The sequence below is a fragment of the Neoarius graeffei genome, chromosome 14 (genome assembly GCF_027579695.1).
Source record: "Neoarius graeffei isolate fNeoGra1 chromosome 14, fNeoGra1.pri, whole genome shotgun sequence".
In the NCBI taxonomy this organism is placed as follows: domain Eukaryota; kingdom Metazoa; phylum Chordata; class Actinopteri; order Siluriformes; family Ariidae; genus Neoarius; species Neoarius graeffei.
Genome location: NC_083582.1, coordinates 44,025,728 through 44,038,298, shown reverse-complemented (window position 1 = coordinate 44,038,298; position 12,571 = coordinate 44,025,728). Strand labels below are relative to the sequence as shown.

The 12,571-nt window shown below is 39.9% G+C and overlaps 1 protein-coding gene across 3 annotated transcripts in view; it reads right to left on the bottom strand.

Annotated features, from left to right (window-relative positions):
* Positions 1 to 12,571, bottom strand: part of stambpl1 (STAM binding protein-like 1) — a 48,388-nt gene that overhangs the window by 21,510 nt on the left and 14,307 nt on the right. For all 3 annotated transcript variants that reach the window (XM_060939765.1, XM_060939764.1, XM_060939763.1), the window contains 5 exons: positions 11,699 to 12,008; positions 11,477 to 11,601; positions 8,994 to 9,131; positions 8,515 to 8,627; positions 7,608 to 7,707 (listed from right to left, as the gene is read on the bottom strand). In XM_060939765.1, coding sequence (XP_060795748.1) covers positions 7,608 to 7,707; positions 8,515 to 8,627; positions 8,994 to 9,131; positions 11,477 to 11,601; positions 11,699 to 12,008 — 786 coding nt within the window. The remainder of the gene's footprint in view (positions 1 to 7,607; positions 7,708 to 8,514; positions 8,628 to 8,993; positions 9,132 to 11,476; positions 11,602 to 11,698; positions 12,009 to 12,571) is intronic.

Genomic DNA, 12,571 nt, shown 5'->3' with positions numbered 1-12,571 from the left:
GTGGACTAGCAGAAATGTTGGTGCTAGGTAGCTAACGGTACTTTTTGTGTGGAGTTTGAATGTTGTCCCCATGTCTGCGTGGGTTTCCACCGGGTGCGGTTAGGTTAACATGGGGCAGCCATGGCCTGAAGGTTGGGCTGAAGTGCACTTGAGCAAGACACCTAACCCCTAACTGCTCCCCAAGTGCTGTAGCATGGCTGCCCACTGCTCTGGGTATGTGTGTGTGCTCATTGCTCACGTGTGCACGCGCATGTGTGTGTTCGCTGCTTCAGATGGGTTAAATGCAGAGGAGGAATTTCACTGTGCTTAAGTCTGTGCTTGAGTGTACATGTGATAAATAAAGGCTTCTTGTCTCCAAAACGGTTAGCTAGTTAACAAGAGTAACTGCGTAATGCTGTAATTTATTGAACCAGCACTGAGTTTTTAGTAAGAGACAAGAACACCACAGAAGTATCTCTGACTGATGTAGCAAATGTTGCTGCAGAGTCTCTGGTGTGATTTTACAGTGGTGTAATGATGAGGTCTACCGTATATAAAGCTATACTAGGAAGGTTTTTTTAAGCGGTAATAAAAAAAAAAATGGGCTCAGTATAAATTTTTTTATATTTATGTGTATTTAATCCTTAGCCATTCAGTACTGTTAGTCGCAATGTTAAAACCAAATGTATCCTTTTGGTATTTAATCAGAAGGCGTACACCTGAGGTTCTTACACTGAAGAGGGCTGTAACATTCATACTGCAGTAATGTTGGCTACCAAGGATGGATTTTTCTAGCTCTACAAGTGTCGTTAGCTAGTACGTAGGTATATAGCGCTAGCCGCCTTTCCCAAAGTTAAAGTTGTGATTTGGTCATCACTTTTCGCAACATGGTACTGAAAACGCCAAAAGGGATATTGTAATGGGCGACATGGTGGTGCAGTGGTTAGAACTGTCGCCTCACAGCCAGAAGGTTCCAAGTTCGAACCTCACGGCCAACGGGGGCCTTTCTGTGTGGAGTTTGCACATTCTCCCCGTGTCTGTGTGGGTTTCCTCTGGGTGCACTGGTTTCCCCCGCAGTCCAAAGACATGCAGGTTACAGTATGTTAACTGGCTACTCTAAATTGCCCATAGAGGAGAAAACCTCTGTAATAATCCAGTAGAAGGCAACAGGAAACCACTACCGTAACTGCCTTAGAAACTTTGATGGCTGGAAGAAAAGCCATTGGAGCGGCTACATCACTGGAGTGACACACCAAATAGAGAAAATACTGAGAGCTTTTTGTTTAACAAATAGGGCCAATGAATGTGCAAGAAATGTTACCTTGGTTTCCAGTGGAAGAGGATTAGCAGAGACATTAGTACTAGCTAACTCTAGTCATACATTAAATTACATAGACGACGTAGATTACATAGACTGGTTAGCTAGTTTACATTAATGTTAGCTGGTTGACCTTTTTTATATTTACAGTACCAGTCAAAAGTTTGGACACACCTACTCATTCAAAGTTTTTTTCTGTATTTTGACCATTTTCTACAGTGTAGAATAATACTGAAGAAATCAAAACTATGAGCAAAATATTATAAGGGCACTAAAGCAACCTAATAATAATAATAATAATAATAATAATAGGCGGCACGGTGGTGTAGTGGTTAGCGCTGTCGCCTCACAACAAGAAGGTCCGGGTTCGAGCCCCGTGGCCGGCGAGGGCCTTTCTGTGTGGAGTTTGCATGTTCTCCCCGTGGGTTTCCTCCGGGTGCTCCGGTTTCCCCCACAGTCCAAAGACATGCAGGTTAGGTTAACTGGTGACTCTAAATTGACCGTAGGTGTGAATGTGAGTGTGAATGGTTGTCTGTGTCTATGTGTCAGCCCTGTGATGACCTGGCGACTTGTCCAGGGTGTACCCCATCTCTCGCCCATAGTCAGCTGGGATAGGCTCCAGCTTGCCTGCGACCCTGTAGGACAGGATAAAGCGGCTACAGATAATGGATGGATGGATAATAATAATAATAATAATAATAAAGCATATGAACCATTGAATTGTGTATTTTGCATCAATAAACTGCTGCATTGTCTTGTGACAGTGATATCAATAATGAGATACATATCACAGTTACGATACACATTTATTCCTTTCTTTGACACCGCATGCCATGCGCTAGAAACCACCACGACATTTATCATGGTGTGACTCTGCTGGGTGCCTGGTGGACAGCAGTGAACCAGCGCTTTCACGTTACATCATTACTATATAGTTACCATTAAATATTAATCAGAAATAAGAACTAATCGATATCGGTCTGCGCTAGTTTTAGATTATCTACAGCTAAGGAAACCTGCTCAGAATTGCTACTGAACTATACAATAATTATGTTTACATGAGTGTGAGAAAGAAATCTTTCAGGTTTTAAAAAAAAGAAAAGCAGGATAAAAACCTCACGGAAAACATCCTCCTCGGTCAAATGCAGCGTATGAGCTCTGAGGGTTAGAGCTGCAATCTTCATATTTTAAACTTGATGTGAAGTGTACGTTCTGTACCCTGCCTCTGACTTTACCAAGCTTTGTAATTTGTATTTCCTGGTTTGGAATCGTGTTTGTGTTCTTGGATTTTATTCCTTTGTCTTTCCCTCGGATATCCTGTCTGTATCTCCCTTTCGCCCGTTTTTCGACTCTGCCTTTGTCTGATGTTTCTGGATCTGTTTGTTAGTGTGTTTATTAATCAGCTCTTTCTGCACTTACATCCATCTATTGCCCAAATCCATGACACCAACAGTCTAGTGCACTAATAAAACTGTTTTAACTAGTTTTATATGAAACTCATGAACATTTTCTGTAAAATGTGTTAGTAAATAATCCCACGTTATTTTTTTTGAAAAGCAAATTAAAAATAAGTGCTGGATAAAAACCCATCTATCTTATGGAAATAAAGATACAAATTCCGTTGACCAGTGGTCAAGTGTTTATGAGATACATTGCCTTGCACTTATGATCTGATATCCTGTGGTGGTACATGTTCATCGTTCGTACGGGCAGAATGACATCCAGAAGTCATACCGTCACAAAAGCCATGAAAAATCAGGTCGATGCATTACTATATTCTCTTAAGTATGGAGCAACATATGGAACACACAGAGGATATTACACAGTGGAGGAAGATATGGAATTTATCTTTGAGTGGTGAATGGATACATCACGAGTGAGCAAAGTGAACGAGTGACATTTTTCAATACTAGAAGAACAACTTCATATCTTCACGCCACCATGTAAATGTTCTTTACCTTATATGGACACATCCACAAAATAAAAAATACATAAGTTAATTTAAAAAAAATTTAATTTTGGACTGGGTTGCCATTTTGACAATGGGTCTCCAGTCAGCGGGAAAACACTGGGAGTGATGTCATCCAAGTGAAATATTGGGAATTATTATACAACCCCGATTCCAAAAAAGTTGGGACAAAAGTACAAATTGTAAATAAAAACGGAATGCAATGATGTGGAAGTTTCAAAATTCCATATTTTATTCAGAATAGAACATAGATGACATATCAAATGTTTAAACTGAGAAAATGTATCATTTAAAGAGAAAAATTAGGTGATTTTAAATTTCATGACAACACATCTCAAAAAAGTTGGGACAAGGCCATGTTTACCACTGTGAGACATCCCCTTTTCTCTTTACAACAGTCTGTAAACGTCTGGGGACTGAGGAGACAAGTTGCTCAAGTTTAGGGATAGGAATGTTAACCCATTCTTGTCTAATGTAGGATTCTAGTTGCTCAACTGTCTTGGGTCTTTTTTGTCGTATCTTCCGTTTTATGATGCGCCAAATGTTTTCTATGGGTGAAAGATCTGGACTGCAGGCTGGCCAGTTCAGTACCTGGACCCTTCTTCTACGCAGCCATGATGCTGTAATTGATGCAGTATGTGGTTTGGCATTGTCATGTTGGAAAATGCAAGGTCTTCCTTGAAAGAGACGTCGTCTGGATGGGAGCATATGTTGCTCTAGAACCTGGATATACCTTTCAGCATTGATGGTGTCTTTCCAGATGTGTAAGCTGCCCATGCCACACGCACTAATGCAACCCCATACCATCAGAGATGCAGGCTTCTGAACTGAGCGCTGATAACAACTTGGGTCGTCCTTCTCCTCTTTAGTCCGAATGACACGGCGTCCCTGATTTCCATAAAGAACTTCAAATTTTGATTCGTCTGACCACAGAACAGTTTTCCACTTTGCCACAGTCCATTTTAAATGAGCCTTGGCCCAGTGAAGACGTCTGCGCTTCTGGATCATGTTTAGATACGGCTTCTTCTTTGAACTATAGAGTTTTAGCTGGCAACGGCGGATGGCACGGTGAATTGCGTTCACAGATAATATTCTCTGGAAATATTCCTGAGCCCATTTTGTGATTTCCAATACAGAAGCATGCCTGTATGTGATGCAGTGCCGTCTAAGGACCCGAAGATCACGGGCACCCAGTATGGTTTTCCGGCCTTGACCCTTACGCACAGAGATTCTTCCAGATTCTCTGAATCTTTTGATGATATTATGAACTGTAGATGATGATATGTTCAAACTCTTTGCAATTTTACACTGTCGAACTCCTTTCTGATATTGCTCCACTATTTGTTGGTGCAGAATTAGGGGGATTGGTGATCCTCTTCCTATCTACTTCTGAGAGCCGCTGCCATTCCAAGATGCTCTTTTTATACCCAGTCATGTTAATGGCCTATTGCCAATTAACCTAATGAGTTGCAATTTGGTCCTCCAGCTGTTCCTTTTTTGTACCTTTAACTTTTCCAGCCTCTTATTGCCCCATCCCAACTTTTTTGAGATGTGTTGCTGTCATGAAATTTCAAATGAGCCAATATTTGGCATGAAATTTCAAAATGTCTCACTTTCGACATTTGATATGTTATCTATGTTCTATTGTGAATACAATATCAGTTTTTGAGATTTGTAAATTATTGCATTCCGTTTTTATTTATAATTTGTACTTTGTCCCAACTTTTTTGGAATCAGGGTTGTACATACTGGACACTTTTTCAACAGAATAAAAACATGTATTCTATTCCCTTCTAGCAGGTTTCATAGCATGCAATATTGTTAGCATATCGCTTATCCTACGTATATTACATCACTCTACCCAATGGAGAATGAGCGTTGAATATGGTTTACGATACTGCATGGTTGTCAGAACAACATGACATCGCACATCAAAGATGTAAAACTTCCACACTAGTGAGAGACGGTGACAATTTGCAAACAAACATGGCCACCAGGTTTGCTTCAATAAATACGGAAGATTTTGAGAGAATTTTGAAAGAGAAAGATGCATTGAACACCCAAAAGGAGTGTGTATGTTGTAATAATAATAATAATAATAATAATAATAATAATAATAATAATAATAAACAACATTGGCTGGCTTTTTCGTGGTATATCAGATATATTCCATTCAGCAAGCATGATATTAAACTCATCTTCGACTCGCTCAGTATCATGTGAATGGAATATATCTGATATACCGCTCAACGCCAGCCAGTATTATTTAAATACGTCCCTCAGATCCGCGATGGATTTCATATGAAAAATGCGAGTTTTTCAACACAAGAAGCAAACTTCATATTTTCAAGCCAATGTGTGATTTTCTTTTTATTACAGAGACACAAACAAAAAGTCCTCAAATTTATCAAAACAATTCTTGATTTCCTCACAAGCAACATATAGAGATTTAGGTCACGGTTTTGAATCTGCATGTCTCAGATGTAGCTCGGATGAAAAATACAAGTGGCGTATTTCCCAGTAAAACATTTGTGTATGTAATATATAGAATTACGTGGTAAACAAACAAACAAACAAAAAAAACCACCAAAAGTGTTTTATATTTTAGACTCTTCAAAGTAGCCAGCGTTTACCTTGATGGCACTTTGTACACTATTGGCATTATCCCGGTGCGTGATCAGGGCATGTAATTCCAATGATGTAATATCACCTTTTTATCTAGTAAAGAGTATATATAGATTTGAGAACAAAGGGACGATGTGAGGGGTGTGCCGAACCCTCATCACTTGTCCGTTTCTGCAATAAACTTTCTTTGTTTTGCAAAAGGATGAGACTGGTGTCGGTGTTTGTCATTTTTCCACAACATACTTTAATACATGAAGTGTCTTAATTAATAAAAATAAAGTCACTGAATTAGAAGGCGTGTCCAAAAACTTTGACTGGTACTGTATATTCAAGTCATATGCTTATAATCGTCTCATCTCATTATCTCTAGCCGCTTTATCTTGTTTATAATCGTGCTATTTATAAATTGCAACAAAAGTCCCAGGTCTGTGATCGTGGGGATTTCCTGTTTATCAAATAAAGCATCTGGCCACTGGGTGGCAAAAGATGCAAACTAAAACCATGCATGAGTCAGACAGAAAGAAGGGGTTTGTGAGGGATCGGTCCTCATTTAGTCACTTTAATATACCACGCATGTATAAAAGTTACCTTCATGCTACTTTCTTGTGTCTATGAACTAATCAGGAGTGGATTCCCCAAAAGCCTCTTAACGTTAAGAGCATCTTAACTAGGAGAGAGAGTGTTCATTGTGCGGCTCGCTCTTCCATTTAACAAATATCTTTGTGCTGCGATGCTTTTGGGAAACTCAGGCCAGTACTCTATTCTAAACATTACTTTTCAGTTCATCAGCTTTGTCACTAAAATGTATTTGACCTGATGGAGACAGATGGAAGGATATCATGTCAAGTTGACGTTTGTTGGTACAGATGAGGATCTGAGTGATAATGTGCTGTGTTTAGGGAAGTGTACCTGGCTTAAGGTCATAAATAGAGTGGAATTTTTTCAGGGACTGTCTTTGACTTTACGAAACAGCCCCTTCTTTTGTGAAAAAAGCCGCATTTAGATATTTACACTGTGAAAAACGATATCTTAGCAAGTAAAAATTTCCAGAATATAGCCAACTTTGACTAATATTTCTCTTTCTTTCGCCAAGTTCCATTATTTATGCTCATTCAAAGCGTCTCATCTCATCTCATTATCACTAGCCGCTTTATCCTGTTCTACAGGGTCGCAGGCAAGCTGGAGCCTATCCCAGCTGACTACGGGCGAAAGGCGGGGTACACCCTGGACAAGTCGCCAGGTCATCACAGGGCTGACACATAGACACAGACAACCATTCACATTCACACCTACGGTCAATTTAGAGTCACCAGTTAACCTAACCTGCATGTCTTTGGACTGTGGGGGAAACCGGAGCACCCGGAGGAAACCCACGCGGACACGGGGAGAACATGCAAACTCCGCACAGAAAGGCCCTCGCCGGCCACGGGGCTCGAACCCAGGACCTTCTTGCTGTGAGGCGTCATTCAAAGCGTGAAATTGTATAATTCTATTGGTAGATAATTTTATTTAATCTTATGTCAACAGTTTTTTTTTGTTTTTGCTAGAAATAAGCAAAATTATTTTATATATATGTGCACGAGTTCCAATTAATACGGCCTATGGCACATGAGCTCATCATGACCTTATATTCCATCCAAATTTTATATCAACTAGATGGAGACAAACCCATGCTTTTGCTATTTAATTAAGAAAAATTATGGCTGAGTGTCTTACGGTGAAGAGGGGAGGGTCCTTCGAGTGCGGATGAAAGCCTTTCAGTCTGCAGCCAGCCACCTCGCTCATTCCCGCAGTGGTGAGGCGGAACACCCCGGTACTGCCGAGAGGCACAGGGTGTGAGAAGACCATCTTCATTTTTATACAGTGTATTTTTTTTCTTTTCACACAACCAAAACAGCAAAATAACATTAACTATTGACTAATGGAATTTCTAGATATACAACAAACCACAACTTTTTGCACAATATAGCAGCATGGATATTAACACATATTAGAAAGTGAGATCATGTTGCACCAGTTTTAGCATCACACCACTGTCTGACTGTTTCCTTTAGAATTAATTACTGTACAACCCCTTTTTTTTTTTTAAACTTGTTTTTAATCTCTCAATGGTTTAGAATGTTCAGACATCTCTGAATGCCGGATAAACAGGTAAATGTTCCAAATCGTGTCTTATCATCATCACCATCATCATCTCATTTTCATCTTCTATACATTTTTTTTTTTAAACAGACCTAGAACACTATCAATAAACATCCGCCTGACTTCATCCATCACTAATTTATTATTAAAAAATAAAAACATGATTTGTCTTATTATTTGACTTACTTTTCCTGACATGTTACGTTTACATTACTTATTTTTAATCTATTTCGACAGACTTTCTTATAATTTTTCTATTTTTAATGTTTCCTTTCTGGTAGTGCTATTATTATAACAACTGTGATGTGTATCAAACAGAGCTTTAAGATTAAAATGTTCAGTGATTTGTTCTAAAATTAAAATCTTATTGAGGCTTATTGAAGTTTATTCACAATGCATGGCGTCATTCTGAAAAGTAGCCTGGTCATGTTCCCTGCATGAAAACTATGAGATAGTGAGGAGAGTGTGTGATTATACTCACTCGTTATGCTTGGGTGAGCAGACAATGGCAACGGCCTCAGGCAGCATCAGTTGATAGGAACTGTGCGTGTGCAGATCTACACTGGACAGAAAAGCTGTCTGTGTGGGATGTGTCTGTAGGCATGCATATATACAACACACACACACACACACACATTAATAACCAACATCTTTACATAATCATTTATTGCGTGATCACAAGGTGACTTGACAGGGACTGAGAATAACTCTGTAAAATGATTAGGGATGTTACCATGGCGACCCACTGCCTGAAGCCCCATTATTGCAGCAGGTAATAGGAGCAACTTAATGGGGTCATTTTGAATAAACCGCTCTGCTTTTCACTAACATCCCATTATGTTTCGAGAAAGGACTCGTCTTTCAAATCTGTACTTTGTTTTCTCTGCCAATACAAAAAGGCTGCAGAAAATAAATTAGACAAAGAAGGCAACTCGATGAAAACGACAGAGAGTGTCCTACATGGATCCAGCCGAGGGTCAGTAGGTTATGATGGTCCTGATAACTGAACAGCTCCTCCACATTCTCCATGTCACAGTAATCTGGCCCAGATGACTGTTTGGGCACAATCACGTGGGTGAGCATGAACTCGTTGTGAGTCTGGGGGTTAGAACACAAAAACAAAGAGGGATTTTTTTTTCCTGTCCATTGTGGGTCAATTTTAGCTAACTAAGCAAACAAAACCAAAGTGCTACCTTTTAACAAATGTTTATAGAACCATTGTGTGAGAAGTGACTAAGTCCTGAATACACTCACACCCAGTTGCAGTATCACCACAGCTATTAACATAGCCACTTTTATGCCAGAAAATGCAAATGGAGAGAAACAGGTTGGAATTTTATATACATTTTACACACACACACACACACACACACACACACACACACACACACAGGGGGCTGCAACAGTAGGTATACAGTAAGGATTATTCCAGTATTATAATAGTGGTGCTAGGTTTCATTTAATACAGGGGTGGGCAATTTTTTTTTCCATGGGGCCACATGAGAAACAGAAAATTTTGTGGAGGGCCGGACCAAAAGGCTGAACTAAATTCTGCATAATATTAATTGTATTTCTTTATATATAAAGCAGTAAATAACATTGTTTTTACAAACTGGTAAGAGTATGGAAAAAAAAACGAGGTTGCCTTACAAAAAATGTCATTTATTCAATCAAATTTCCCAAAACAATGGTTAACAAAACGTGAACGTTTGTACCATTTTTTTTCAGTCACATTCACCCCAAAACACAATAAAGACATCACAATATTGTCTTTCTACTCCAAATATTAAGCAAGATACATCATATTATAATAATGATGCCCACATTTGTAGTCTAATCACCTCATTTGGTGTTTTTCAGTTTTTTATTTGTTCAGTGAGAGAAATCTAGTCTCTGTTGGTCTTTAACGAGCGCATCAGAGTCAGGTTGAATGTCTGAGGTGGAGATGCGAAGCACAGCTGACAGATGATTATCGGTGAGAGAGGATCTATACCTGGATTTGTTAAACTTCATCACTGAAAACATCGATTCGGTGTAGGTATCAGATCTACAGATCGGCTCGGGCTCCGGCGCCTGCTGGTGACGTCACACTGTGTGATTGGCTGGATCATTTGAAGGATGACGTACAAGTTTGTGGTTGGTCTTGACAAATTACGGAAGTAGTTATCGCGGGATTAGGTTTCGTGGGATTTCATGTCGCGCGCATTGCGTTTTTGTTGAACACAACTTCAAAATAAAAGCAATGCACATTCAGTCCATGCATGAGGTAAAATTAGAAAATACGTTTATTTTGTAATTTCTAATTAAGCTTACGCGGGCCGGTCAGAATGAACCAAAGGGCCGGATGCGGCCCGGAAAATGCCCAGGTCTGATTTAATACTAGAATTTGTTTTTCATTCCTGTATACCGACTTTTGTAGCCCCCTGTGTGTGTGTGTGTGTGTATCAGTTATTCCATGAAATTAAGTCGTAAATGAGCTGGCAGCCAATGAGGTGTGTAGCACCAAATTGGTTGTAAGCCATGTACGATGAGTGAGTGGAATAACTGTTTTCTTCCATTCACATTCGCTGGATTTTGAGAAAGAGCATTTTTTTCTTTCAAATTTGATAAATAAAAACTTTATGCAAAATGTCCAACAAACTCATTTCCACTTAGAATGTAAACAAAATGGCAAAGTGACAGTAGCAATTTGTGAAAAATGTGATAATTCTTGAAAAATAAAATATATATATTTGCTCTCTTACTATGAAATACTTTTATTCCATATTTTGTATTTTTTGGTGTTTTGTTTTCAAGTAGAGTTTTTATGTCGTCCTTGGTTGGTTCAGCAACATGCTACGCCATTTTCTTCTTCTTTCAGGATTTCGACGGTTGGGAAACCAACTTAAAGGTGCATTACTGCCACCGATTGGGCTGGAGGGTGGAACAGGAGATTACGGGGGGGGACGACTATGTTCTTTTAGCTATTTCTGTTTCTTTTAAATACTTGATAACCAAGTGATATATCAGACTTGATGCACGCCACCATTTTGTTTTCCTCTATTCACGGTATATGAGCTGATAGCATAGTAGTAGAGTAGCCAATCAGACTGCGCGATTGCTCATATCCAGTGAATGTGGAAAGAAATATAAAACCATGGAACAAAAACCATGACCAAATGACCTCTTTCACATTACTGGAACTGCACCTTTTCCTGTATCCCTACTCCCTTGAACAGATCAATTAAATTTCTAGCAATAAATAAATGCAGAAAAAGAAAGCATCATGGAGCTGGTAACCTAAAGGACGTAAACACGAACAACATAAAGTTGTTTGAGGAGACAGAGCTCATATCATAGGCATAAATTTATATTTTATATCCAGATTCTTGTAAAACTGCTGGGTGACAATGTCTATTGTTCAAAGCGTCCACATAAAAATTGAACCGAGTTGACTTGAATACCAGTTTTCCGCAGAGCACGCCACATGTCTCAACGCCTCTAGCTGTGTTGCGGTCGGCCAGCAGCAGGAACCTGTATGTCAGGTCTCGAGGAATTAGAACCCGCCTCAGGCCTTCGACTTGCTGATCTAGATAGACACACGCATACACATGCAGTGACTACATGCACACTGATTAGACACATGGTGTGGTGTGGACACAAGGCAGTCACCCTGTGTGACTCACTCTGAACTGCAGCTAACGTGGCCGCAGGTTTTGGGAGAGGTGTGGCTTGTTTGTTGCGGTTGGGATCGAGGCGTGTGTGGTTTTTTGGAGTCTGGGACAAGCACGAGCCATCCGTTTGTTCAGGTTCTTTAGGGCCGGCATCCTGTTTACGGTTGGCCTGCTCCTGACGCCGCAGCTGGTCCTCAAAGTAGCGGAACTGCTCTGACTCCAGCTGCATCTTTCTCAACTGTGCCACGCGCTGTTTCTCTTCCTCCAGCAAAGAGAGCCTCTGTAACTGTTCTCCACACACAGCTACAGGCACAGCCTGGCTCTAAGACACACACACACACACACTTGCTTAAAACAACACAAAAACATACAAACACAAGGTCTGTATCAGTTCTAGCTCTACTTTCTTCAATGGCTTTTCTGATGCAAAAAATGAGACCACGATAAATCATTTCAAACTTTTCCCACCTTAAATGTGACCTATAACCTGTACAATTCAATTGAAAAACAAACAAATCTGTAAGGGGGAAAAACATTTTAAAAAAAAAAAAACATACAATAAGCTGGTTGCATAAGTGTGCGCACCCTTAAACTAATACTTTGTTGAAGCACCTTTTGATTTAATTACAGCATTCAGTCTGTTGGCGTCGGAGTCTATCAGCCTGCCACATCTAGATTTGGCAATATTTGCCCACTCTTACTTGCAAAAGCGCTCCAAATCTGTCAGATTGCGAGGGCATTTCTTGTGCACAGCCCTCAGCCCTCTTCAGGTCACCCCACAGATTTTCAATTGGATTTAGGTCTGGGCTCTGGCTGGGCCATTCCAAAACTTTTTGGGGGTCATTGTCATGCTGAAAAATGAAATTCCTCTTCAACTTTCTAGCA